This window comes from Pezoporus occidentalis, unplaced genomic scaffold (genome assembly GCF_034315485.1).
Source record: "Pezoporus occidentalis ecotype Australia unplaced genomic scaffold, CSIRO_AGI_Poc_V1 ctg77, whole genome shotgun sequence".
Lineage (NCBI taxonomy): Eukaryota > Metazoa > Chordata > Aves > Psittaciformes > Psittacidae > Pezoporus > Pezoporus occidentalis.
The window spans coordinates 2,640,410-2,668,378 of NW_026916126.1; the positions used below are offsets into that span (position 1 = coordinate 2,640,410).

The 27,969-nt window shown below is 49.7% G+C and overlaps 1 protein-coding gene across 2 annotated transcripts; it reads right to left on the reverse strand.

Annotated features, from left to right (window-relative positions):
• Positions 1–1,017: 1,017 nt before the first annotated feature.
• Positions 1,018–27,956, reverse strand: LOC134155421 (cystathionine beta-synthase-like). Of its 2 annotated transcripts, XM_062602602.1 has the most exons (16): positions 25,553–27,956; positions 24,310–24,464; positions 20,593–20,699; positions 18,161–18,295; positions 16,750–16,829; positions 15,412–15,543; positions 14,185–14,254; positions 12,871–12,962; positions 11,935–12,060; positions 10,926–11,010; positions 9,220–9,325; positions 8,568–8,639; positions 7,195–7,329; positions 6,574–6,682; positions 5,730–5,814; positions 1,019–2,960 (listed from the first exon to the last, which is right to left on the reverse strand). In XM_062602602.1, the coding sequence occupies exons 1-16, from the start codon at positions 25,562–25,564 to the stop codon at positions 2,788–2,790; spliced, it is 1,674 nt and encodes a 557-aa protein (XP_062458586.1). In that variant the 5' UTR covers positions 25,565–27,956; the 3' UTR covers positions 1,019–2,787. The 2 variants fall into 2 exon arrangements, with proteins under 2 accessions (XP_062458587.1, XP_062458586.1); XM_062602603.1 differs by lacking the exons at positions 24,310–24,464; positions 25,553–27,956 and having other exon boundaries at positions 1,018–2,960; positions 20,553–22,304.
• Between the last annotated feature and the right edge of the window lie 13 nt (positions 27,957–27,969).

The following is a 27,969-nucleotide window of genomic DNA, read 5'->3' on the forward strand; positions in this document are numbered from 1 at the left end:
GTGTGACCACCATGCCCCACAAAGCCCGAGATCACTCAGATACACTGAGCTGGGTGGCTGTGTCTCACTGCACATGTAAAATACTGGTATGGCCTTGGTGGCAAGGGGAGGGAAATGAACTTGAAAGACCAGTTATCTGGAAGGGGTTGTCACTGTCAAGGGCAGCCCTGAGGACTTCGGTAGAAGGGACAGTGGGTGATGGGTGACAGGTTACACACTGGGCTCTTGGCCCTGCTCTACCATGAACGCTGTGTACAGACATGTCTCTACAGGTCCCTCAGTGATTACTGCAGACAAAGCAAGTGAAACCCCATCCCCTGCTTCCTGAAGCCTTTTCTTCCCCAGAGATGTGTGGGCAGAACAGCACCAGCCATTCCCTCTCACCACCTCCTGCACCCAACCCAGCACCCTGCGGTGCCACTGCTCTGCCCTGGTGCGTGCTGTGGAGTGTATTTGCATCCTCAGGATCGCAGTCTGTGGCAAAACACCACAGATGCAACACCGACATTGCCAGCCAGGGAAATGCCACTGCTGGATGTGTCTGCAATGTGGATGTGGAGCAATCCCGGAATGTCCAGGGCTCACACCCAACTTTATTGGTTCCCACACTCACAGTTAGCACACAAAAGCCATTGTGTTTGTGACTAATACTCAGCAGTTACTTCACCTCTGCTGAGTGCAGCTGCCTGTCCTGTAGCGCTGCTGCTGCTGGGGGCACAGGGGCTAATCCATAGGGCCCGTGCAGACTGCAGAGAGGTTCAGGGCAGCTGATACCTGGACTGTTGTTACGTGCTGTGAGCCCATCATCTGGGCTTTCAGGTGGTTGGTTTTGAGAGCTGACACATTCTGCACGCCCATGCTCAGCGTGCTGGGCAGGAGCCTGCTCTGCAAGCGAGCATCAGCTCAAATGCATCAAATAGTGTATTTGTTTCTGTTCACACTCACAGTAATGGCACATGTTTTACATAAACAGATGCAGTTCCTGAGAGGACAGCCCTTTAGCGAGGCTTGTTCCCCACAGCCTTGGGCTTCAAGGTGGTCCAGATTCACGCTCAGGTCTGGGCTCCATGGAGTTACAGGGCACTTTTACTCATGTGAGTTTGGAATACATACCCAGACTAAGATCCTTCGGTTTGCAACAGAGCTGTTAAAATAAATACAACACGATGAGGTTGAGCTAATCAGTTTTTACTTTTTTCTCAACAAATATGGTTATTACTCAAGCAAAAACTTGCAGAAGATTTGATACAGCTTGTGTTCAGGAAGCAAAAGACAACAGAGACATTCTTCCTAAATATAAATACTTCAGCATTCTATAATTTAATAAAAGTCTTGTATAAACTAGATTAGGCTGAAAGTATGGACTAAACACTTGGCAGCAAAACAGAATTGGAATTGGCTGTTGTCACCTTGGAGCAGCTCCCAAGACTTATGGAAAGACTAATGGCAAAGCTCAGAGTGTCTTTGAGAGCAACTCCCCCAAACCAGGTTTCAATGGTGCTTCAGTTTGATCCCACGGCCCACCCTCCTTTCACTTTTGCTTTCATTTATGTTTAGTGCTGGCATGGCAAATGGCTCTTATGACCTTCATTATCAGTTCATGGAACACAATGCCTTCACAGCAAAACTAAGATCAACCTCTCCTTCCCCTCAACAACGAGCTCCCAGGATGCATATCCATGAGATGACTGTTACAGGACACAGGGATGAAGCCATATTCCTTCTCCCAGTTACTGTACTGTGAGAATGAGTCTTTACTTCTTGAACAGGTTTGGTTCACTGCCCCATCCTGAGGGACTGTGCTAGAGACACCCAGTGCTGCCAGCTCCCTCAGAGGTAAGGAAAGTGTTTTCAAAAGGCCGGTTGCAACTATGGGAGCCATCCTTTCCCCACCCATCGCAGCCTTTGGCTCTCCCTTCACATCTCTCCTGCCCAGGTCCCCACCTTCCACATACCGGGGTGCAATGTCCCACCCATTCCTCACTCTTCACCACTCCTCTGGGGCCCTGCCTTTCCTGCTGCCTCCTTGGTCCACAGACAGAGCTGGGGATAAGCAGGAGGGTCTCCCAGGGGTGCCTGCAGCTGTCCTGTGAAGGGTGGAGAGGGGCAGAAGGGTGCAGCCATGATGTGGCTTGCCCCAGCCCTGCTTCTCTCACAGCAGAGATGGGCTCCGGTACTGGTGTGGCCAGGGTGACTCGTGGCAGCACCAGCAGTGCATTGGTACCTATGGGTAGCAGATACACGGCAGAATCACAGAATCATTGGTGTTGTAAGGGACCTCTGGAGATCATCTGGTCCAAGCCCTGCCAAGCCAGGGCCACCCAGAGCAGGTGACACAGGAACGTGTCCAGGCGGGCCCTCAATGTCTCCAGAGGGGGAGACTCCACGACCCCTGTAAGGAGCGTGTTCCGCTGCTCTGCCACCCTCAACATAAAGAAGCTCTTCCTCGTGCTGAGGTGAAACTTCTTGTGTTTTAGTTTATGGCCATTGTCCTGTCACTGGGCACCACTGAAACGAGTCTGGCACCATCCTCCCAGCACCAAACCCCCACCTGCTAAAATCTGTGCAATAACAACCTCTCCTTTCCCATCCCCACCCCTCCCTGTGTTACCCCTTCATACCTGGGAAGCTCCATGTAACCACGCATGGCTATTAAACACAATTTCATTAGTTATCTTGTTGTTAGTGGTATTCTGGGATGGCGTTTAGCGGACAAATGGTCATTACAGTACAATTTTCACCTAGTCATTATGAGAAATGATCAGCTGGATCAGACTAGAAAGCACCTCACTGGGAGGTAGAGGCTTGGGGGGCAGCTGGCTGTGCTGGAGGAGCAGAGGAGGGTACAGCCAAGCTGCTCTGATACTTCTTCTCATTTCTGCTGACAAAGGTGAGGAGGTCCGTGGCTGTGACCACACCGAACACCATCTGCTTCATGAAGGAGCTGCCGTTCCCATTGACTGCAAGCACAGGAAACGCCAGTTTAGTGGAAATACAACCAGAAGAACCCCCCCACCCAGCTGTGCAGGGGCTGCCTTTTGTTTATGAAACAAAATCCTTAATGGAACAGCAGCTGTCTCTGCTCTGCCTCAACAGGAAAGACTGATGGAGCCTCGATCAGGTCACTGGGATCATATCAGGGAGGTTTTAGCTGCAAATAATGTACCTTTTACCAGAGCAGGAAGCTTAATTCCCCAGCTGTTTTTATCCAACCTCTGTTCCAGTCTTGCTTCTATCACCTCAAAGCTTTTCAGGCCAAACTAATGAGACTGTAAAAGCAGCACTGAGGCACTTTCTACTCTGCCCGCATAATGTCCTACACCACCATTAATAAAACATCATTGCAAGAATTGCTTTGACTATCTGATAAATGTTTTCTTAAATAAAATAGAACTAGCCACCAGAGCCCAAACACGAGATAAAATGCAGGCTCTGAAGGTGTGGGGATAAGGCAATAAATACGGGGGTAACTGTGACGGCATTAAAACAGCAGCTCTGTAAAAGCAAATGGGTGTTGTCTGAAAACCAGAACAAGAGGCACCGCATGCAGCTGGCAGATGTTTTTCAGTGGGTACCATTTAATTTGTGGGTACCATTTAATTTATGTTGAAATGTGATACAAAACAGATCTTCACTATTTTGTGATAACAAAGCTGAGAAAGGAGATTCTACCCAGCGTTATTCTCAGTGAGTGAATTGAAAATGTGCATCAAAGGCAGCTTTGAATGACAGACTTTTGCTTGCAGCATTTTGCGGGAACATGTCTAGACTTGTAAGCCAGCTTTAGAGCCGGCTTTGGGGCAGCAGGCTATAGAGAAGGAAGCAAAGGAGTTGGGATGTTTGCATGTGGTTGGTTTCAGAGACCCTGGGTTCAACAGGCAGCCCTTTGCTGGCAGTCAACACAGCACAATATTGTAGGAATGCTCTGCATGTAGCATGTGTAATCCCATAAAATTAGTACAGTTACACCCTTCAGCTCTAATTTAGAAGACCTAAGCATGAGTCTTCTGGCTGCTTTTTCATGCTGTTAACATTTTAAACAAAGCAACTCCCCGGAGATAAGGCCAGATTTGTACTTCTAGAGGTTTTACAGTATAATTGCCCTGGAAGGGTGTGTTAGGTCAGATTTGCAGAACAGCGCCTGCCACCGTATCGATTGTGGTCAGAGGAGCAGAAAGGTGTGATACCTCTGTTACGGATGTGTCAGCAGCCCTCATGTGGTCCCACTGCATGTGACTTCTGAGTGGTTTGCTTCACTGAGGAGGGGGTGGCTGTACAGTGGTTGGAGAATAAACCAAAGCTGCTGGTACAGCTGCTTTATTGGACCGGTCTAGTGGTGCTCCTGAATTGGCAGAGCATCCCTACAGCCAGCTGTGGTCCAGGTAAGGCTCACACACAGATGCCCCAGGCTGTACCCTTCAGTGTATATTGTGCCTCTTGAGTCATGTGCCTCTGATGCAGGGCTTGCTCATGGTCCAACACATTTGTTTTCATCTTTCTCAACTTACCCTGGACCTCCAGGGTAGGTGTCTGATAGCACCAGCATCAGATAGCACCCTAAGGTCCCTCAGCATATCAATTTACCTAGGCTCCTTGGGGCACACAGGCATAAGAATGTCTCTTGGCTGCATCTCTAGGAGTGGCAAGTGGGAACAGGGGTGTTCAGAAGATGGTACAGCCTCTGGACATGCACAGCGGAAGGTCTTTGAGCAATAGGATGCAGACTGTATAGTTTATTTCCTTGCACTTAGATGCCTGAATTCCACCTAAGTTTTATCGGATGTGCACAAATGCTCCTTTCATAGAATCATGGAATCACAGAATGGTTTGGGTTGGAAGGGACCTTAAATATCATCCAGTTCCAACCTTTCTGCCATGGGCAGGGGCACCTTCCACTAGACCAGGCTGCTCAAAGCCCCATCCAGCCTGGCCTTGAACACTGCCAGGGATGGGGCAGCCTCAACTTCTCTGGGCAACCTGTGCCAGTGCCTCGCCACCCTCCTAGTAAAGAATTTCTTCCTAATGTCCAGTCTAAATCTATCTACAATTTAAAACCATTCCCCCCTTGCCCTACCACTATATGCCCTTGTAAAAAGGCCTTCTCCAGATTTCTTGTAGGCATCCTTTCAACCGTGCCTTGGGTACTAAGCCTGCGGAGATCTCTCATTTCCCTTGTTTCCCCTGTTGCTCACAACCAGTAAGGCAGTGATTTGAATTCAAGGCCAAAAGGCTAAACAAGAACTAGAGGCCTGAGCCTACAGCTGTGAAGCAAATGCACTGCACCCGAAGGTGCTACTTACAGTCCACCTTGGCTGTCAGAGGGGACCAAATGAAATCCCTTAATGAGTACTTCTCAGCCCCAGAAGTGGATATCTATGAGAAACCATGAGATGAAGGGAGGGGATTGAGATGATGAGTGCTTCAGCATCACCCCTGCATGGAGAGGACAACACAGCTCCCATGGCCAGGATCTGGGAAGGGCTCCTGCAGGATGCACATCCTGGTGCTAGTCCTGGACTCCTTTGATTAAGGCTTCCCTTCTCTCCCCTCATCTCTGTGGTGTCAGGAAAGGAAATGGGTGAATAGTTGGCAGTTCCAGGGCTTTGCAGGGCCAAAGGGCAGAAATCTTTCCTGTAGGGGCTTATACCTACCAAGCTCAGTTTGAGAATTTGCCTTTCCCCTCTCAGACATTCATGCAAAGCCCACACAGTGCTGCTGAAGATACCTACACTGCATTTGCTCATGTACAACAATAGCAAAGTGGTCGTTCTCCAGGATGCCGGAAAGCTTGCCGAGGCTGTCCTCCAGGCCAATCTGAACAGGACAGAAAGAGACATTTTAAGTTTCACTCCACATTTAAAGGAGAGTGGTAGCAGAGCCTGGTTCCTGCCTCTACGCCATGAGATGCCAAGGTGCCACACAGCTGGATCAAGATCAGGTGTACCTCACCCATTCACACTGTTCTGCGGAGATGGGAGGGGATGCCGGCCACCTGCAAACCAGGCTTTTCTGTAGAATCAGCTAGGTTGGAAAAGACCTTTAAGATCATCAAGTCCAACCTTTAAGCCTCCCCCCAGCCCAAAGGGCCTCCATGGGCTAGCATGAGGAGGTGGCTCCAGCTCCCCTAAAACACCATACATTTACCTCACTCCCTCTCTGGACCATTGATGGACATCCAACACAGGCATCCCTTTCCTGCACACCCACCAGAGCCCGTGCCTGTTGTCCCAGCCCTGCTGAGCCCAGGCAATGCCTGGGCTCTGAATTCAGAGGGTGCTGAATCCCCAGCTAGACAAAACCCTCTGACAGTGTAAGACTGGAGGTGGACATTCACACACTTTGCTCCTGGCGTGAAAACTCCCATGTCTGAACCCTACAGGCTCAGCAGCATTTTTGCTGGTGCCTGTCCTTACTCTCATCTCCATGATGTTGCCAACACCCTCCCACCTCTCTTCTTTCACCTTTCTGTTTTTTCATTAACCTTCTCTCCCACCTGTCACACCTCAGGGTGATCATGCTTCTCTCCCCATGTCCCCATCCCTGGGCAGCGGATGCCACCAGGCACAGCAGTACCTTTGAGAACTGGTCATAGATGACCTTCGTAACGGAGTCTGAGAACTGCGCGTTTCCAGCTAGCACTGAGGTGAGGGTGTTGCTGAGGGTCACCATTCCCAAAATAAGCCTGTAAGGGAACAGGGAGTTTTCCAAAAGGTTAGGGCTGAGACAGAGCACATGATTTATGTAGGGGCTGAACAGCTCCCCTCAAAGTCAGTGACTAAATCACTGCTGCTGTCAACAGGAGGCACCAACTTTTTCCTCATCTTAGTGGGACAGGAAGATTCTTGTCCTCCCCAAGCTGTTGGTGTAAGAGTGGTTAAAGTCTGCTATTGCAGAGCAGGATTTAGCAGATGGGAGAAGGAAAGCTTGCAGTCTCTCCAGTTGCTTATTTGCGTGGGTTTTCCACCCAGCCCTCACCTCTCCTCTGGCCTCCCTTTGCACTGATCCAACCTCTGCTGAGTCTGGCGGGCACTGAATTTGGTTTTGACTTTAACTGGCTCATTTACAGAGACACGCTTATGCATCACAGAGTCCAGTGCAAGAGCCCCATCATGGGATCAGTAAAGGCACTTTCTCTTTAGCTTCCTTGTGGCTGCTTTTCCTATGTGAATGGCTATCTTTGTAAAAAATAGTTACCCTGATTCAGCAACAACAGGAGCTTGGTCATATCCCTTCTCCTGGAGGATCTCAATTGCTTTTTGACAGCTGACTTCAGGGAGGAGAATGAGAGGGGCCGAGAGATTCAGTTTCTGCACCTTGATGTTCCACCACCTGTTGAAAGACAAATGGCAGCACCAAGCTGTTACCCTCTGCTGTGGGCCTTGCTCAGGGAGGCAAGACCAGCAGAGATGAGACCAGCCACACAGAGACATTCTGCCTGCCTGCAAAGATCACCCCGCTTCTATCCCCAAAGCAGTGATGCTACAAGTCCACCATGGCCAGGTCTTGTTGAAGCCAAGCCCAGTGTTCATACAACTCCTGAGGCAGGGCTGAGACCAGCAGCTGGCAAAGTGTGGAGCTGTCCTGAATCCAAGGAAGTTACTGAGGGCTTTGCTCCAAGCTCATGAGCGGTGAGGACTGCCAGTTTTACTTCTTTGGTCTGCATCTTTGGTCCTCAAAATGCAGCATCTGCAGGTCCTCCAGGAGACAGCCTGGCAGAGATGCTCGTGTGATTTATACAGGACAAGTTACGTTTGCTTGCTGGGGACCACAGGCAACTCCCAGCTCATCTCAGCCCTTCATCCTTGCTAGAGGCTGGAAGACGAATTCTAAACAGGCACAAGATGCCTTGGAAATGTATTGAGGTTTTAGGAAATATTTGGCAATAACCCTTGGTTATAGTAACCTGCAGGAGCAGGTGACATCAGTAATACCTGCTGTCTTCAAAGTGAGACTAGGTGCTTTCTAAACAACTGGCATTTGCCCAGCCACATGTCAACTGGCATCAGCTCAGCTGCATGTCAATTGGCATCAGCAGTGTGATTCCCTCCCTTGAGGGGACTCTTTCTCCATGGCATCCAAGAGACAGGTCAGTTGCTCATCTCTGCTGGCCTGAAGCTCTGGAAAGTGAAAATATACTGTTCCCTTCCTGAAAAGACCTTCAGAGCTGTTTGAAAGGGTGCTTGCTACGGGAGAGACCCATCTCCCCGCCAGCCCCATGTTCCTTTGAACACAGCTGTGGAATAGGACAGGAGGTTGTGAGTGGAGCTAGATGTACCCCTCAACTGTTTTGCCCAGCAGGGCTTAGGTGGTCTGGACAATGATTGCCATGTGGGAGCAGATCAGCAACTTCAGGATGTAAACATCTCCTTCATAGACTTTGATTGCAGAACAGGGATTTCCGATCACTCAGAAGAGAGGAGCTGACATTGCAGCCCCCCCAGAGGGATCCAGCCTTAACTGCAGTTTTTCTAAATACTAACAGATAATGCTTTCCTTTGAAGTTGTTAATTTCCAGGCTCAGAAAGCTGGCTTCTTAGCACAGTTTGTACCACTGGAAGCTGTCTTACCAAGGCTTGTGCTCCTGGGCATCGTTTAGGAAACCGTTTTTTATCATCCACTTATCATTCAGAAATTTGGACCTAGAAATGACCAACAAAGAGCGAGTCTGAGCCCTCCAGAAGAAGTCGTGCTTTGTTTCATGCACTAGACCGCAGCACTGCCCCGGGGCTCCCATGATTTTTGCAGCTGGCTGCTCTTAGCCCCTTTTAAGGTCAGCAGGAGCTGCGGGTGCTCAGTAACTCCTGGAAGCATGTCAGCTATTTGCCTTCCTAACTTTAGGCATGCAAGTTCAAAAACCGTAGCTTGACTGATTCCTGCTCCGTGCAGTCAGTCAGTGACAAGAGGAAATAAACCCCAAGCCTCCCAGGAGCCAGCCCGTGGTGCTTGCCACAGCAGTATGTTATTTACCCCTGTTGTTTGCTTTGTTTTTCCTATGAGCTGCTCCAGGGGGACTCCCAGCTCTGGGCTCACACTGGGTGCCATCCAATGAGACGTACTGGGGTGTTCTCCAGCAACCCATGCCACCAGGGCTCAGCAGTGCTAAGCTCATGTCCCTGAAGGGCCCCATGGCCACAAGCCATGGCATATGCAGAGTTGGGGAGAAGACTGTGGAAGCTCCCACCCAACACCAGAAAGCAGGTGAGGAAGCATGAAACTCACATGTAGTTCCTGACAGAGTCGGGCAGGATGACAACACAGCGCTGACCTTCCTTCAGGTCCTTGGCTGCCTGCACGGCAACAGACATGGCACTGCCCGAGCTGCCTCCTGGGTGGGTACCAAGAAGAGAGAGACAAGCATCGGGGCTGCCCCAGGGTGTAGGACCACAGTCCCAGTGAATGGGGCACAGCACTGCCATGGCTAATGGCACAGAGGCACCCAGGAAAAGCAGTAGCAGAGGTGGCACCTCCTACACCAGGCTCAAGACACTGGGAATAGGAGAACAATCAGCCCCACAGCCCCATAGGCTTTAGGATAAGGAAGAGGTAGGGGTTTGAAGGGATATGTTCATATGATGGCTCTTGGCAATTGGCATTCATGGCAGCGTTAAGAGTCATCTTATGAACTTCATGAACCATTTCTTGTGGTGAGTCTGTGGGCAGGCCAAGGTCTGACAGGTTCAACACAGGGACATTCTGCTGCCCACACCATACCCTTCCTTTGGGTGATGAGAAGACCACACCAAAACTAGACCTTCTAACTGACATATCTGGCAACCAAAGATTGGCTTTAAATGCATCGTAAAGACTGAAAAAATCCATAAACATTACACTCGTGCTTAGAATACCAAGCCAACGTGATGGAAGACTTGAATGCTTCCTGTGCCTGTGTGCACACATGTGGTTTGCTGCACGTAAGGAAGCAGGTCCCTGCTTTACAGAGGCAATTCTTCCACCAGTAGTTCAAGTACTGGAAGTCAAACACATTCCACTATCTGTGTGCCAATTACACACTGCATTCAAGGCAGCACGTATTTTACAGCAGGTTAATTAGCACATTTTTCAAACAAATGGGGAAAGGCCCTGAAAAATGCAGTTCAGGGAACATGGAGCTATTCACAAATTATAGTTGGGGTCAGTAAGTGGTTTGTGGTGAAACACAATGACTCTCTGCCTGCTGGGTTAAATCAACATTTAAGTGTTTCATTACAAATGGCCTGATCTTTTCCAAAACTCCCTGGATGTGAGCACTCAGGGCTTTTATCAGCTGTAACTATAAGCCTACGTGTTGCCTGATCCTGGATGGGAACCTGTGGCTAGCTGCTCGGTGGCAGGGAAAGCTGACTAAAACGCTGATGCTCTGTAGAGGCTCTTAGGGCACAGGCAGGGTTTGTTTGAGGGCATCCTTTCATTTTGGAAAGCTGGTGGGATCACTTACAGCTTGTTGGCACAGGGAGAAACGCTCAGTAAGAACATCTTACACTTTCTTTACTTCCAAGCTTTCCTTGCTCCAAAGCTGGCACCTCTTGTGTGTGTGGCAATGGTTCAACAAGTGTACTGCCTCAGAGAGTTGTCAGTGGAGCAGCAGTTCTAGCCCACCTGTCCTGCCCCGAGCCCCATTAATCCTCTCTTGAGCCCCTGTAACACTACACCACACAGGGTTAGGCCTGAAGATCCAGTTCCATGTGCAGAAGTGCCCCGGTAAGAGGAGAGTTATTGCTTCTATAATTACTGTGGCCAATGAGTCAGATCCCAGAGCAAAGGCGCACTGCCATACCTCTGCAGTAGACGCAGCCCTACACACCAGCTCAGGGGTCAGCCATCCAGCAGGCACTAAATGCAGAGAGCACCCGCACCAAAGAGTTTTGGTCTCAAAAGGATGAGATTCAGAAAATCCATTAAGAGAAGCAGCTGCTGTTGGTGCTTACCGCACAATAGTCCCTCCTCCCTGATCAGCCTGCGCGACATGAGGAACGAGTCTCTGTCGTTGCATTTATACCACTGATCGACCACCTAAAGACAAAAGCAAGAAGGTTGGGTCTTGGCAGTGTTATTTCAGGCTCTTTCTACCCTCTGAGGTATTCCGTGGTCCTGATGCCTATAATGTCTGGCAGCTTTGAGCTGCTTTCCATACTTGTTGAAAGCAAATACATTTGTCAGGACATCCTTGGTCTGCAGGGCATGCCTTTGCTTTGCAGGCACCCACTCTAGCCTGTCCAGTCAGCACCCTTTCCTTGGAGAGTTAGGGATGTCTGAAAGGTCCAGAATCAGGGTGCTGTAGAGGGAATGATGTCCATGATGCCCTAGGCTGTGCTACACTAATGGTCAATATTTGCAAGGCAAAATCAGACCCAACTACAAAAAGAGTTTGAGGTTATTACAGGTCCCAGTTCTAAGGCCATGTGCCAACAACAGAGAGGTAGTTAGCACAATACCTGAAAGCAGAAAGAATCTGAGGCCTGAGTCTGTGGGGGACCTTTCTGAGAACGAGGACTAGGGAACACAGGCAGCTTGAGTTAGGGCTTTAAAGCTCTGTACCTGGTGCCACAGATACACCGAGAAGAAACATAAGAAGCAGAATGACATTCATAGTCTGTTCCATTATATGGCTCAGGAAATGCTAGGGTGATGAAGAGCAGCCTTAGGACTGACCTATTCTGTGTGATCACAGTGAAAGAGGCTGCTGAGAAGTGGTACTGTGACATATTCCTCATTTACCCCTGTATTTACCTTCTCATTGTAGGTCAGTTACAGATTTACTCAGATGCTTTAGTGCTGGGGTCCCAGGCCCCCCACAACAGCTTGTTCTGCACTGGGAAGGCACACAGGTAGCCTTAGATATAACTGGGTGCAAGAGCTGGCTACATCTGACCTTGGGGGTAGGCTGGATGCAAAGCCAAAGATGGGACAGAGGCCTTTCATCACATGGCTACTTACTGATCTGTCAAGGACAGTAGGGATAAAGTCATGCCCAATGCCCTCCACTTCAATGTTTGTGGTGTTTGTTGTGTTCATCTCACTGGGCAGAGCAACGATGGAGCCTTCAGGATCCACACCAATTACCTTTGAGGGAAGGGAGTTTTATTAAACCACTCACAGGCAAAATTACCCACAGCCTTATCAGCAATGTTTTCCTTCCCATAACATCCATTAATATTCCACCCACTGGCAGCAAGGAGAGCTTACAGGATAAAAGGACACTGTTTTGCACTGACCTTTTAAATAGATCCTAGGTAGTGTTCAGCTGCTGAAGTGACTGGTGGCTTAAAATGTTATCACTCTTAAGGTGTTTGTCCTCACTTCTTTGGCAGTGACTGCTACTTCCCTTAGGATAGTGTGAGTGCTCTTTAATCTGCTGCAGTGCCAGATAGCTCAAACCTCTGGAAACCCATGGCTACAACATCCTTTCTGGATCTAGTTGTGCTGCCAGTGACACCTCCCTGGTTGCTTATAACTTTACGTCTGTGCTGAGGTCTCCTCCCTCAGCACATGGCATAACAAGGGCTGGTGAAAGCTGTCAGCGAGGTAACTTCATCCCCAGCTCCTCCAGCAGCTGGGTGCATGCTATCTCAACTTGTCTCTGTTGAATCAAGTATCTCTCACACACTGGCTTCACAGAGGGGCAGTAACTGTCAACCCTCCAGTCTGCTTTGAATCACAGACTCTGCAGAATGAGCATCTATGACTGGTGTCAACCATAGAGCAGGGAGGCAAATTGCTTCCAACAAAAGTCAAGCTCGCTGTGGAAAAACACATAGGTGAAGACCACAGCTGCTAGCTCAGGTGGGCCGTGGGGTTAGGTTTGATTCAATCACAGGCAGGAAAACCCATGGAGATGCAGTTCCCAGCAGGCAGCCCTGCCACCCAGCTTACCTTGCATTCTGGGCATTTCTCCTTCAGCTTCCTGGCGATGCCAGTGACGGTGCCTCCTGTGCCAGACCCAACCACCACCATGTGGACCTTGCCTGTGGGTCAGGGAAGAGAGAAGCTTGCAGGGGCTCAGCATGGCCTCCAGCATGGTCTTCCCTCTATTCAGGACCCTGCACAGAGGCAGAGCCCGTGCCCCTCAGCTGCTAGAACCCCGTGTGTTCTAGGATAGGCAACAGTGGTGCTAGTGGTCAAAGCAAGGTCCTGTGCAGAAGCTCAGAAGAGCTTGCAGGGCAGGAGGCTGAAGGTGACCTCCAGATCTCCCACTGGTCTTCATGATTTCTGTGTCTTTGTTGTCCACTGGCTTAAGGGGGATGGAGTATCTCAGTACTTCCAGCCCTTTCAAACCACACCACATTGAAGCAAAGCATCTACATTAGTAACAACACATATCAATAACAAGCACTACTTCTCTGCTAGTGTTAGCATCCACAGCGGAGAGATGGCAGAGCTCTGCCCTGGCACCTGTGTTGGTAGGATGTAGCCCCGGTGGCATCAGTGAAATTGTGCTGATTTAAGACTGGTAGGAGCAGAATCAGTCAGAGACTTGTGCTTCATCTGCACTGGGAAAAGGGCTTGTAATTCACTACTGCTGGCAGCCAGCAGGAGCAAATTTAAATGTGCAGAAGGGGAGGCTGGGACTCCTTTGTTCCTGTTGCTACCCAACTGCTTTAGTGTTATGATAACTGCTCTCCAGTTAAAACCCTTGAGTCCTGTTTACATTCTGCAGTGCTCCCAGTACTGGCAATAAATTTCACTCCTATCTACATAGACATGGGCTCCTTCATCCTCCACCAGCTATCACATCAAACATCATTAGTCTGTGAAGTTTCAGTCTGTTTTGGTTTGCAGATGAATGTGCTGGATCAGATGCAGCCCGCCATGCCCTGATGCATTAATGCTCCCCTGTGAGGCCTCTTGGGCCATCTTGTGTTTGCAGCTGACAGGTCACAGAGATTTTGTAGCCACAAAGACTGGTTCTTCCTCCTTGGGAACAGCCTGAATTTGTCTGGTCTCCTCCCTCAGGGTTGTGAAATGGGAGGCCATAGCAGGGAAGCCCTGCAGGCTCAGGTGTATCTGCAGTGGGCTATGAGAAGTTGCATGTCAGTATTGCTGAGGGTGCCTTCACCTACAGAGGCCCTTTTGGCTGTTTCTGGACATTTGGGTCAATAAATGACGTAAAATAAGCCTCTCCAGGGGGCTATAGCCTTCTGCACATCCTCAGCACATACAATGTACAAACAACAGCACAGACAGTACCTTCACACTGCTCCAGTATCTCCTCAGCCGTGGTGTCGTAATGAGCCAGGGGGTTGCTTGGATTTCGGTACTGTTTATTTCAACAGAGAACAGCATGAGTTACCGTGGTGTGAAGCACAGGTCACATACCAAACCAGCAATAGCTCCTGACGAGCTGTACCCAAAGCATGCGACTGCCCCCTCCTCTCCCTGGCAGGGGGTGAACTGCAGCCTGGCCAGGCCACGTCACTGGTGTTGCTCCTGGTTGTCACTCTGACAGATCTCCAAGGACACTTGGGATTTGTCCACATTGGAAGATTAAATGTGCTCACAAACGCTCACTCTGGGACCCGTGGTGCCTATTCAATGTGGCTGTCCCAGGTTTTGTGGGCTCTGGTGGTTTTGTCATGGCCCTAGCTGCCAGAGGGAAGAGAGCTCTTTGGTATTTTAGCTATTGCTTAGACAGAAGCATTTTAACCTTTTCTGTTGTCTTGAAAAGGTTTAAAACACAGCCCCACAACACCGCTAAAAAACTTGGGGGGAAAAAATATCCCTGCACAAAAGCCATATTGGAAAACCTTCTTTCAAGTATCATACATGCATATGCAATTCTGAGAACTGCTTTGTCACTTAGAGGCGTTTGTGGTTGGCAGTGCATCAACTTAGGTGGCTGGGAGCTGTGGGGCAGTGTAGCTGTCCTACCTGTACGGAGCGATTTACCACAGGGGTACCCAGGTACAGCACTGAAATGTGTGCAGCCTCATGTTCACACCCATAGAGCAGGCTGCTTCTGAAAAGTGTATTCAGACACTGAGCTCCCTTTTTCTTAAAAGGAAGGAGCTTCCCTGACTCTTTTGCACTACAGGAGATCCCTGCTTGCTCTGGGAATGCCTTCTCGCAGCGGGGTCAGACCGAAAGCAGAAGTGCCCTCTTGTACAAGACCCAGCACTGCAGGAACTGACTTTTTTCAGGTCAAAGTTAAATCTGAAGCAAAGTACACCTGAAATAGTCTCTGAATTGTGCAGGAAACCCCAGCCTTACCCACATCCAGGCACTGGTAGAAGTACTACAGGTTTGGAAGGGTCCCTGCCACCCCATGCTTTACAATTACATTTCAAACACCATAAAACACTGGCAAAATCTTCTCTGTTGCCAGTTTGAATGAAGTCCCCAAACAGAGGCACACTCGTAGGAGCATATGCTGTAAGCCATGTTTGGAAAGAGAGACATTGGAGGAATGGCATTTACCTGGTCCAGGATGTGAGAGTTTGGGATTTCACTTTTCAACTTCCAGGCCACACGAATGTTAGACTCTGGAGCATCAAAGCTGGTGCATGGGGTCCTCACAATTTCAACACCTAGTGCCTTCAGAATATCGACCTTTGGGAGGGAAGAAAGCAGATGTAACACAACTGATCCCACATAGAGGCAGTAATCTGAACCTGCGGGCTCACGGCAGCACTGGGTGCCAGAGGAGCTTTGCGTGCAAGAGGTGTCTAGCATTTGGAGATACGATGTCCAATTCTCAGTTATACTATCTCTGACATCCTCATGGCAGCCAGGGACTTCTGCCTAAAGCTGGCACAGATATCAAGCCTGGCTTTGTGCCCTGTCCTACTCAGAGGGCAGGCTGGAAATGGCAGAGGTGGGTTAGCACTGTGCTGCTCCTTGATAGAAGGAACCAGGATAGGGAACAGTGTCTCCTATATGCTGTGGTCTGAGCCCTTGCATGCAAGGAGGAGGGAGGTCTTAAAGTTGTCTTTGCCCCAGATCCCTCTGTCTGCTCACTAAGAACAGGGAAGGAGCAACTACAAATCATCCCCAGGGTATTAATCCACTGGGAGATGCAGCTGCTGGGGAGAAGTGATCAAAAGAGAAGGGTGGGTAAGTGCTGGGGCACCTGGAGATAAAGCCCACGGCAGCTGGAGGTGGCATCTGATCCAGACTAGCTTAAGTGAGATTTAGGTTGAAACGAGGGTGGTGCTTTGGAGAAAGGCTCAGTTTTGAGCTAAGGCAGGGTCTGGGTCTGGCTCCACTGGCAGGAGTTCAGCTGAGCAGCTTGTGAGAGTTCTGGCTCCCCATGGCGGGTGTTTCTGCCGTCTCCAGGAAAGCAGTTTCACCTGATCAGCAGCTCTCAGGCAAGTGACTTCATTTCCACCATTTCGAGAAAGCGGCTCAGACAACCATGGGTGTCTCCAGGTTTCAGAAAACCACAGAAACACAGAGACACAAAGGACACATCAGGTGTCAGAGGGGAGGTCAGCAGGACCTGCCTGCCTCTCCTCCTCCCCATCCAGCCCTTGCCCTCACAGACTGCAGATACTGCTTCATGTCTCTGCAGCCAGACACGGTGTTTGGCTAAGACATGACCACATGCACCGGATAATCAGCCAGGCCATCACAGTGTGCTTTTTTTTGCCCTCAAGAGGAAATCTTCTGAATAACTACAGAGCTATGTCAGTGTGTGCAGTAAGGCTTGTTACCCTTTAAAGGAGAGAGTACTCCAGCCCTACAGAGGGAGAGGCAGAGAGAGACAGGGCAGAAGATGTTCCCTGCCTGCAGGGTAATACCATACAGAGCTCTGACCTTCTCTGTGCTCATCTTCTCCGGCAGGACAATGATGCAGCGGTAACCTTTCACTGCAGCCACCATTGCCAGCCCGATTCCTAGGTGGTGGGGAGGAAAGGGAAATGGTTGACAACAGCATTTGGCAAGGCTAACTGACATTCATTGCTCTTATGTTCATCTCTGCTGCCGGTGAACATAACCAGGTATGTTCCCTGATGAACTACAAGCAAGAGCATCCTTCATGAGCCTCTCAGCATGTGCCAGCACTGCTAGGGAGCATGGGCGAATGTGGAACAAGCAGGCTGAGCTGCAGCATCACTCCTCCTCACAGACGTCTATTAGCATGGCACAGAAAGAATAGCAAAGCTGGGGAGAGCTTTCCTGCAGCCCCCCCCTCGAGGCTCAGGCCTCTTCCTCTGTTTTCCAAAACACAGGAATGCCTTTCCCCCTTCCCCAGATGCTCTCGGCTGGGACACACACACACAAAGCTGCATATTTCACCCCATGGCAAGCAGGTGAAGGGGACCTCTGCTTCAGTTTCGCTGTGGGTGATGGATGGAGCCAACTGCTCCCCACATAGAGCAGAAAGGTGAGGCTGGAGGAGCGTGTCCCTGTGGGAGGCTATAGGGGACATGGTGCAACCCCGCCTGCCCTGGCTGGGCAGGAAGCCACCAGGGAACAGCTCTGGGACACACAGGTCTCCTCACACCATGGCTTGGGGTGGCTAGGGCAAGATGGGCCAGTAAGGAGCAAAATGGCTATAGATGAACCCTGTTCTGCATGGCCAGTGAGCAGGAGGTGCGGAGTGCAGAGGGGGACATGCTCTCCACTCTGTCCAGAGCACCTTGACTGCCTCCACTGGGCATTTTTGCAGGAAAGCATGCTGTGCACATACGTGTCCCCACCATGGTGAGGATGCTGGTGCAGCAGAGACATGGAAACTTGCACCAATGGTCCTGCACAGGCTACAGAATAGAGGGGAGGCTCCTCTGTTGTCCCCCCTCATTTTGCACCCCACCATAATCTGGTGCCTGAATAGGATGGCAGTGAAACAATCTGGATGATTTATCTTCCAGCCCATCAGGGAAACACTCCCTGGGAACCTCTGGGTATTCAAGAGCTTCCCAGCCTGAAAACACCCAGGGTTGCCTGAGCTCCTCCAGCTTCTGAAGATGTTTGCCTTGCCACAGGTAGCCCAACAGGCACACGTGTGCAAGCGTGCTTGCAAATTTCAGCAGCGAGGCACTCCAGGATGCTCATGGCCACTGGGAAAGGAGCCCAGGGGAGGATGGAGCCACAGCTGTGCGGTCCCAAGCTGACCACGTAACTCCAAGTGCAAGACCTCCTTGAATACCTGCCCCTCTGCGGCCCCTCTGACATGCCACCCTGCTGGGTATCCAGCTGTTGGGAGCATCCCTGCTGTTCCCACCTGTGTTTCCTGAAGTGGGTTCAATGAGCGTGTCTCCTGGTTTTATAATCCCAGCTCGCTCTGCATCTTCCACCATCCTCAGGCCGATGCGGTCCTTTACACTGCCCCCTGGATTGAAGTACTCACATTTTGCCACTGGAAATGAAAGGGCAGGCTCCATCAGGGACAAGCTGCTGCCGGGAGCACCAGCTACTTGCTCCCCCAGCTCTTGCTGCAGTCATTTGAAGATACCCATTTTTCCCCTGCAGGATGATCCTTTGCCCAGGTGAGCACATTGACCATCTGCATACAGGGTGCCAGCTTGTCATAGCATTATCCACCATTAAATCACCCACTACGGGATGCTAAAAGTCCATCTTTCCCCTACATTTCATATACCTGCAGCACTCTGAAGGCAGCGGGCAGTGCTGGTAAGTCTAGGATGGGTTTAAAATCAGCTGAACATAAGGTGAGCATGGTATTGTCAGGGTTAACAGTAAGGTTTCAGGGTCTTTCTTGGGGCATGGCTGAAAAGGTGCCCTTCTGTAAGGATGATCTGTATTCCTGAATGGGGAGCCATAAAGAAAAACGAACAACAGAAAGAGCACCTTCAAGTGTCAGTCAAAATGATAACTTCTTCACTAAGCTACCAACAAGAAAGGGAGACTTGCCATGGCACACTCAAACCACAAGGCACACCTCAGCTCCCATTCAGGCGCCACACACAGCTGATGCTTGGGGCAGGGCTTTTCTTACCAAGGTTTTGATGAGCATCTACATCTGAACGGGTGATACCAAGCTCTGTTTTACAGACAACAGGGAGAAATGGGTACTTTTTTTGTGTCTTTCACTTCATCCAGCAGAGACAGCTACTTGAGGCTGAGAAATCAACCCAATACCTCAGCAGACAGAATGGGGATAAACCCCCTTGTGCTCATTGTTACATGTTATAATGCAAAGTGCCAGAACTCCAGCTACACACAGGGATCCCTGGAGGCACAGGGATTACCAGGTAATCGCCTCCAACCACAACTGCTCCCTCGATGAGGCAGTGCTGCATTCGTGCGTTTGGTTGGTAAGAGTGTGCTGACCTGCAGCTCCGGGAGGACCATGCAGCTGCTCTGCCTGCCCTGCTCTCCTTCCCCTCCTGCGCCAGGGGAGGGAGACACCGTCCCAGCAAACAGGGTCTCCCTGGCTGCCCGGCTACTGCTGGCACCAAATCTTCCCATGTCCCTAAGCCGACATCCTCCAAGGGAGAGACTGCTCCAGAGGTGGGCCAGACACTGCAGACCTGTCCTCCTGCCTCTACCACCTCTGTTCCACGGTCCCCTAACATCCCCTGAGGTCTCATTCTGGTGCAATGGGGAGGTTGCAGGGTTATGGGTCCGAAGATCCCAGATCCTGAGAGAGGATCTGGTCAAAGAGCACAACACGCTTCACACAGCCATGTGTCTGGTGGCAATGGGCTGGTGTGTGGATTTCCAGCTGCCAAACAGGACTGCAAAGTCCTACTGTGCAATTTTACTGCGAGCACTCATCAAGTCACCCCTTCATACCCAGCTATGTAATGCTCATGAATCTGCCTCCAAAACATATTTTTGCCTAACTTGTCTGAAATGATTTAATAGCATTAAAAGTTGTAAGAAAGGAGACTGAGAGGTCTGTATGCACAAAGAGAGCCTAATCTTACTCTCCTAATCTCTGAAGGTTAAAACCAACTCTTACATGAGATAAGACCAGCATTGTGCTAACATCCCAACAGAGGGAAGACTTGGGTCCTGCTGGAAAACCTGGCCTTGCAACCAGCCCCTTGGCTGCACTGTGGGAAGGCCCCCGAGGGAAGCTGTCACTGCTCCACAGAGAGAGATGCAGCAGGGCAGCGCCTGGCCCAGCTCCAGCTGACCTGGTGGAGATGATTCCACAGCAGAGCAGAGTCCCTGCTGCATGGGATCTCAGTCTGGCAGCCAGGGGCTGTGCTGGTGTGCGTCCCTGCAACCTGAGATGCTCCCTCTGCCCGGCTAGGCTGTGGGAAGGATCCTACCGTGCCCTTCACCCCGTCCCAGGCACCATGTTTCATGAAGGCTTGGCCAGTCTTCTGTGCACACAGCACACTACTGCAGGTGCTGCAGCATCCCTGCCCGATGCCAGGATGACATCCACCCATCCGCAAGTTCATCCCAGCTCTGCTCTGAGCTTATGCTTCAGTCATGTGGGAAGAGAGATGCCTCTATTACCATTAGCCCTATTCATTGCAGCTTGAAACCATCCTATCTGGTCTGAGAGATGACTGTGGTGTAACCTAATTAGTGGGAGAACCCAACACATGCCACCTCTGGCCTTCCCCATCTATCTGTGCCTGCTCTCGACAGAGCCTCTTCTGAAGCCCTCTTCCAACACCACCCCTTACCCTCACCTTATGGCATGGAAAAACCTGGTGGAAAGGGGACACTCACAGAGCTCACACTTGAGCCCATAGGACTTCCCAATCTTGTTGACTTGGACCATTGGGGTGCAGCCAATTCTCTTCAGGATGTTGGGCAAGATCTTTTTTTCTTCTGGTCTGAAATGAAGTGGAGAAAAGAGAAATACATCAAATCAAAACAACTGTTATGCAACATGAACCAATATAAAATTTGAGTGAGATTTCTGCAACTTTAGCAAGGCCGCTGACAGACAACCCGACTCCAAGGGAAAACGTCCCCATTGACAATTAGTGGCAACAGGAGCCAGTGACGGTTTTCCATCACTCCTACAATGAGTTATTAATTCTTCTGCATAAAAAATAAGGTAATTTATTTTCAGGGCTGTTCTGAAATGTCTTGTTCTGCAAGGTCATGGGCCAGGCCTGTAATTAAGTGCAGTGAGAAGAGCTGACAAGCCTTGGGATTCGATACAGTGTGTGAGATAGCCAGAAGGCCAGGCACAGTGTAAGGCTCCTCCTCTTTTCTCCACCCTACCCATCGCCATCTCTGCTCTTCACATTTTCAGCTACCTCAGGGCCATCTGTTGCTTGCCTGGCCACATGCGTGGATGGCTCCCAGGCATCTGACAGGCCCAAGACACAAAACACTCTGGAGGGTGCTTTCTGCAAATAATTAAACCAAACCCTTGGATCAGTGGAATCCAGCCTTCCCGTTCTGCTAGTCTCAGGGTCCAGCAGAAGCCAAGAACCATGTCAAAGCAATTGAAACCAGAATGAAGGACTTGTATGCCCAAAGCCAATGCATCTTGCCATGCAGTGAGAGGACTCATGTCCTTGAGCTTTTTAAAAGACAAAGGGGAAAGATTGATGAGGGCTGCTTTTATTGGGGCCACAAAAGTGTTGCCCCTAGTTGGGAGCCAGCACGTCTCTCTCTCAGTGGGGTGGCAAAGCCCCACTCCCTCACTGCTCAGCTCTCCTTTGCACAGCTCTTGCCTACTATCATCCTTTGAACCTTGAACCCAAGTTATCCTGGTCAGCTATCACAGCCAGGCAGATGGCTGTCTGCTGACAGAAAGTCCATGTGGTGCAGGAATGACGTGCAGATTTACTTAAAGACACACACACCTCCCTCTGGGTTTTGCAAGAGTGAATGAAACAAACACTTCTTGCTTTGCAAGAGTACAGGGGTAGTGGCTTAGTGCAGGTCTTTACCACCAAAAGGAGCCAGCCTTCTTACACCGCAAGCCCAGAAAAGATGGAATATTACTCGTGTGCTGTTACCTCTCCCTCCATGAAAAGTATTACTGCACACATTGCAACCTCTACTGAGTGCTGATAAATGTGAGGCAATAACTCAGTAAATGAGCTTCCCCCACTGCTGCAGCCATTTCCCATCTGTTCTAAAAGCCACCAAATACTCAGCGATTTCAGTGGGGCTGAGCCACAGCAGAGGGAGACTCCAGCTCCTTCAGGCTATGTTTAACTGGAGAGTTAAACACTGCCTTTCAAAAGAGTGATCTGTGTATTACGCTACACATCTATATTGCAGGAAGACAGCTTGAGAGAAGAAAGCAAGGCCATTTATTTGCCTTCACCTAATAACTGTGGTGAATAAGATGTGAACCCCAGCAAGAGGTGATTGATACAGCACAGTGAGACGCTTGTGTAGCTCCAGGGTCTGCAGTGGTGGACCCTAGCAAGGGGATGGAGAAGGGGATGCATGCCGGTGTAAGCCTTGCTGGGAGGGTGGAGGTGGGAACCAGAAACTGACCTGCTCTTTTGCATTGCCACCAACAGATTTTCTATGGCTCCCGTCAAATACCTTTCCTAATCACCACCATATTTTACTAGATAAATAATCATAGCATGATCAGCTTCCTTCCCCAGCTGCATGTCCCTGGGAGGCAGCAGGTCTATGGGAATACTGTGTTTGTCTGTGACAAACGCCTTTGGTGCTCCTAAAGGACGCAGTGCGGACACTCCAGTCCTGCAGCTGCTGATTCTGTTCAGGATTGCAGAGGACAAGGATGTTATTTTGCCAGGATTCCTGCTTTTACTCATGGCATGTTATTCCGTAATATGTCCAGGGAAAAAAATCAATCCTGACAAAAAAAGTGATTGTTGTTGAGATTATGGCGGGTCAGAATTGGCTCAAAGGGTTTCAGAGCCACTCTAGCTCTGTATATTTGGAAAAAAAAAATAAATAATTAATACTCTTAGTTAAAATAACATCTTGTCTTCTTAACTGAAATAACATCTCCCTCTGCCCCCATCCTCTGCTTTTACCCCCCAAAATCAAACAAGTTGCACACAGGAATCTCAGAAAATCCAGAGATTTTTGCTACTTCAGTGCTACCTGTGGTTTACCAAGAGAGGAGAAACCAAACCACCCCTTCCATTCATTGCTGTAACATAAAACAAATGGTGAGATGTGTCCTGGTGTATTTTCTTCACTGCTGTACAGTGGATTATGTTTCATTCCCTGCCCCAGCGATGCTGCACAGGCCCCTCATCCAGACCCCAGTACCTGATTCCTGGATGTGAGGCTGCCCCAGTGCCCTCCTACTCCAGCTGCCCATCTCCTGGCACCCTAATGCTAAACTGTTAAAAGCCAGAAATACTATCCTGGCTGGTTGAGAGAAAAACCCCAGTCTGACTGAAAAGAGCTGGTCCTATCCTCAGGCAGCAGCTACAGGGGTTGCACTGAGTGCATGCCTGGATGCATATTTGCCAGGTCAGCAATAAGGCTGTGGATTCCACTTTGGCAGTTCCTGAGCCAGAGCCAGAGGTGGTTCTGGGTTCCACACACACCAGTGGCTGTGCTCTGGCCATGTCCTGCCAGGCACGTGGTGTGACGCTCCTCCAGCTGGCTCCCGGCTGGCAGGCATCCATGCAGAGCAGTGCCGCACCTCCCATGGGCTCCAGTTCCTCACATGCTTGAGCTAAGTCATGTTTTACATCTTCGGCACCGCAGGGACGTGTCTGCAGCTCCCCTGACATTTATAGGACAGCCTTATCTTTAATAGCTTGTCTGTGCCTGCTCTGGCAGGCTATTAAAGCGCCTCTCATTGAGTCTAGTCTGAGCACTTTGGCAGGCTTATCTCACCCTGGGAGGAAACACGCTGCTGTGAGGACAAGAACCACTCAGAGCAATGACTTTGCTTTGCACTGCACTCTTGTGTTGCTTACACATAGTGGGCATCCTCCGTGTGGACCATTTTCTGCCTATTTTAAAGCCCAGGCCCTGGTTTTCATGAAAGTCTCTTAGCTATCAGTAAAGACATTGCTAGTGATCTGAAATCTTCTTACACACAGCTTCAGACTGTTCGAATGAAGAAGGGTAGCCAAACCACAACCCTTCAGCTGATGACTGCGTGACTACTACTGACTGTGCTGTAGAGTAGGATGGGTGCACAGCTTTGGGATGTAAGCATGCATTACACTGCAGCCAGGAGAGCCATTACTGCAGATCCTCCAGCATGTTGGAAGTGCCTTCACTTGTGCTGTGCAACACCAGACCTCGCAGAGTCCACTTTGCGGATGTGTACAAGACCCTGGTTGAAATCTACCTCTGAAATATGTTCTTCTGAATTCTTCTAAAATAAGATGCTCCAAACTGCTTCGTACTGACAAGTAACTGCTGACTTCAGGTCATGACCATCCTGGTGTAACTGGAAGTACTATTTACTTCCTCTTCAGAAAAAGATAGTCTGCACTCTGAAATAACCAGCATGAAAGAATTACTTACAAGGGCACGCAGGAGTGTGGAGACTTGGAGGCAGGCATTGTAGGTGTCCACGTGCACTTACTGGGCAAGTTGGGAAGAACCCAGGAGCTGTCAGCTTTGTTTTCATGATTTCCCACACAGTTGCCGTTCATGAGCGGACACAGCTTGGTCAGCTCCTGTGTTGTGGAAATAGAGACCCACCATCACCTGGGAGGACAAGCAGGCAGGAAAAGCAGGCAGGCACCTTGGCAATCATTGTGGAAGGCAAGAAGTGACACTTGGGTGTGAAGGCAGCCTGCACAGGGCATCCCTACTGGCATTTCAAACACCTGATTCTAACAGATGCGTAGAATTGCTCTTTCGGAGTGGTATACTAGACCATGTACATGGTAAATAATCATCTGGCCACCATCTCCAGTCAATCTTCCCCTGCTGTTGATGTTGAAGCATCCCTCCCACTAGAAAATTTAATACTTTGTAATTAATTATTCTGTCAAGAGCAGTATTTGTCACTCTAACAGTGAAAAAACTGCAGGTAAGTCTACCCAGCAATCATTTGGGAATACTTGTGTGGTGGTAGTGAATGGCCTCAAAGCAGCAGAGGACACCTATACTCTGGCATCTTAGTGTGTTAAAAATGAAAAGAGAGAATTGATAGGAACAAAACTTCAGGAAAGGGCAGCAAAGGTTCTCAGGGGTACAGAGCAAGTTCCACAGTAAAACAGCTTAGAGAACGATTCTGGTGGTGATAGCAGGCTGTAAATCCTGCGGGAATTTTTGGGTGACTGAGAAACACTTTTTTGGTTCTCAGCATCAAATAATAAGGCAAAATAAAATTATCAGGAACAACTATAGGAGCAAAGCAGGTAAAACTGGAAAAAGAATAGGATTAAACGAGTTCTAAACGCAGAGGATTGCCTGCAGAAGGATCAGGTCTGCAGCCACTTGAAGTGGAGGGAATGTGGGAAAGCCACTTCTGGCTATTGCCCTGCAGGAGGAAATTCAGGCCACTGACAGGAAGATGCTGGAGCCAACACACGCAGCTCAGACAGTGGAGGCCAACAGGTCCACAGAGCATCATCTTCATCCTAGGCCATAAAGGCAAGGCTCTGCCGCTCCTGTCTACCCGGGCTGCCTGCTGTGCCTGCAGAGCCCAGCTGAGTCAGAGCGGCCAGACCAGAAGCCAGCACGCTGTTGTGGCTGGGTCCTCATGACCTAATTGATCTGTGGCTCCACACGTGAGCCCAAGGACAGCCTGAATTACCGTTTCTGCCATCTTCCTCCTGCTCGCTTGCCCGTTTCACCCACTTGGCTGGAGCTCCTTGGAAGCGGCACGTCAGGACTACCCGAGGTCAACGTTGTGCTTTCCCAGTGGCTTCCACACTGGCCGGGAGGATGTGGCTGTGGTTTTCTCCTGGGTGTTGGGTTGTCCCTGAAACACAGAAGTACACCACACTGGTGTTCGAGCAGCACCACGGCGTGTGGTCAGGCTTGCTTCTCCACCAGAAGCCCTAGGGAATCTCTGAGGATGGACATCAACAACCTCATGTTGCAGCCTGGCCCCACGACTGCAGCTTGAAGCAGGGCAGCGGGCAGCAGACACTGGATTGCCTTCACATCAGACACTGAGCTGCCTTTTCTCCTCCGGACATACCAACCCCAGTCTCACAAAGCAGAGAGAGACCATGAAGGTGCAAGGATGGTCTTGCCAAAATGGCTTGGACTCTGCAGCCAACAACTCTTCCAGCAAACTTTATCTCTCAGTGCTCTTCCCCCCAAAATCTGCTCTTTCTTGGGACGATTAAGGGAAAAAGAATAAAAATATTATTTCCTTGCAAGCCAGGATTTGTGTTGGCCTTCAGTGTGTCTCCCCCAGCAAATCTGTATTTACCTAATGAATTAACTGGGAAGGAGCAAAAGTCATCTGTGGGTAAAGAAGAGATAAGCTGCAGAGTACCAGAGGCGCCTGCACACTTTCACAACTGAGGTCACTGGTTACCAACCAAACTGGAGGCAAGCTGGTTTACAAGCATCTTTCTTTCTCTTGTTTTCTTTTCCTGGTGATGCCCATCTTGACCGTTTCACAATGAGGTGGAAGGAGAGGAAAGGCAGAGGGCTGAAATTATTAGAGCTCCTTTTGTGGGTCTTTTCCTTCTTTGCCAGCATGTTGCTGACATTATCAGCCCAAGGGAGGCTGACATTGTCTGTGGAGCCCCACATAAGCCCCCTTTTCCCTCCAGCCCCAACTATGTGGGCATGCTGCCTGTGTCCCATCTTCCCCTGGGGGCTCAGGAGCACACTGAAGCCCTTCAGGCACCCACCTGAAGACAGCTGGATCCAAGCTCCTACCTTGCTGCCACCAAGAAGTGCCACAAGCTGCAGCATCGCCCCTGCCTGGAGCAGCCAACCTGGCCTTCAAGCCAAGAGTTGAAGGCAACATGACATGCTGAGGTGGCTGGTGCTGGAGGACTGCATGGAAGGAAGAGTATTACTGGCTTTCTGCCTTCTAAAATAACGATTGTATTCTGCTCATTGTGTTCAGTTCCCTTAACATCTGGTATAAAAAAAATGGCAAGAATGGGCATCTCATTTGTTTGCTCACCCAAAGCAGATCCAGATGTGCTTTCTTAGATGCCTGGAGAGCAAAGAAACAAGTCCTGGCCCTTGCCAACATCTACATTCCTCTCTGCTGGAGGATTTCTCATGTATCTTCTCAAGGGTTGGTTAATTCCTGGTGTGGTGCTGCAGCACTGCACAGATCTCCTCCTAGTTATGAATCACTTAAAAAATGTCTGCATCACTGTGCCCAGGGTCTGGATTTAAATTAAGATATGTCTGAAACCACTGGTTCCGAAGGGAACCTTAGAAATTACCTGAACTGTAGGAACCCCAATACTGTCTGTATGAGATGGCAGATGACCTGGTACAGTACCAATGGCAAGAATCTGACTTTCCCCTATCTTTTGAAGGCCTTGACATGACACCAGTGAGCTGCTCCCCTGCTAATGGTCTCAGCAGTCACTTCCATAAACATGCAGGCTGGGTAGCAAATGTGGACAGAAAGGGGCATGGACAATCTGACTGCAGCCAGGAATGACTGAAAGGAGCAATACCCGGTGCAAACATCTCCCCACACTGCCTCCAGCGCAGTTTTCAGTCAGTTTATGTCATAAATCGAAGATACGTCCTCTCTTGATTACCAAAACTCTCACCTACCATAGAATCATAGAATAGTTAGGGTTGGAAAGGACCTTAAGATACCTAGTTCCAAACCCCCTGTCCCAGTACAACTCCTAACCCCTGCCTGAAACTTCATCTGATGAAACTGATCATCTTATCAGGCTGTCAAATACATCTGACCTGTGGTAGGTACCCTGCAATGGCCTTGTTACTTTTCTAGATAGAGAAGCTTGATGTGGCACTGGACAAAGGATAAATGGAAATATCTACTGGAGCTGGGAGGCAAGCCAAGATACCAGTCATGTAACAGTCCTGTAGTTGTTGCCGCTCACTGAAACTATATGACAAAGAGCATAGGCTAATGTTTATACAGTACTTTGCAGATAGCAGATAGTAATTATTAGGTTATCAGACTCCACTGATAACATCAAAAGGAAGAAAATCAAGACACTCATTAATTCAAATGCAGGGGAAGTAAGATTAACTCAGCAGGGCACAGAG

What these genes read in the sequence shown, in the direction of transcription:
- LOC134155421 (XM_062602602.1), bottom strand. An exon ending in CCACACTCCTGCGTGCCCTT is followed by an intron (nt 20,700 to 24,309) that starts GTAAGTAATTCT and finishes ACTTCATTTCAG; the next exon opens with ACCAGAAGAAAAAAAGATCT. An exon ending in CTACTGTCCTTGACAGATCA is followed by an intron (nt 11,011 to 11,934) that starts GTAAGTAGCCAT and finishes TTTTGTCTTTAG; the next exon opens with GTGGTCGATCAGTGGTATAA.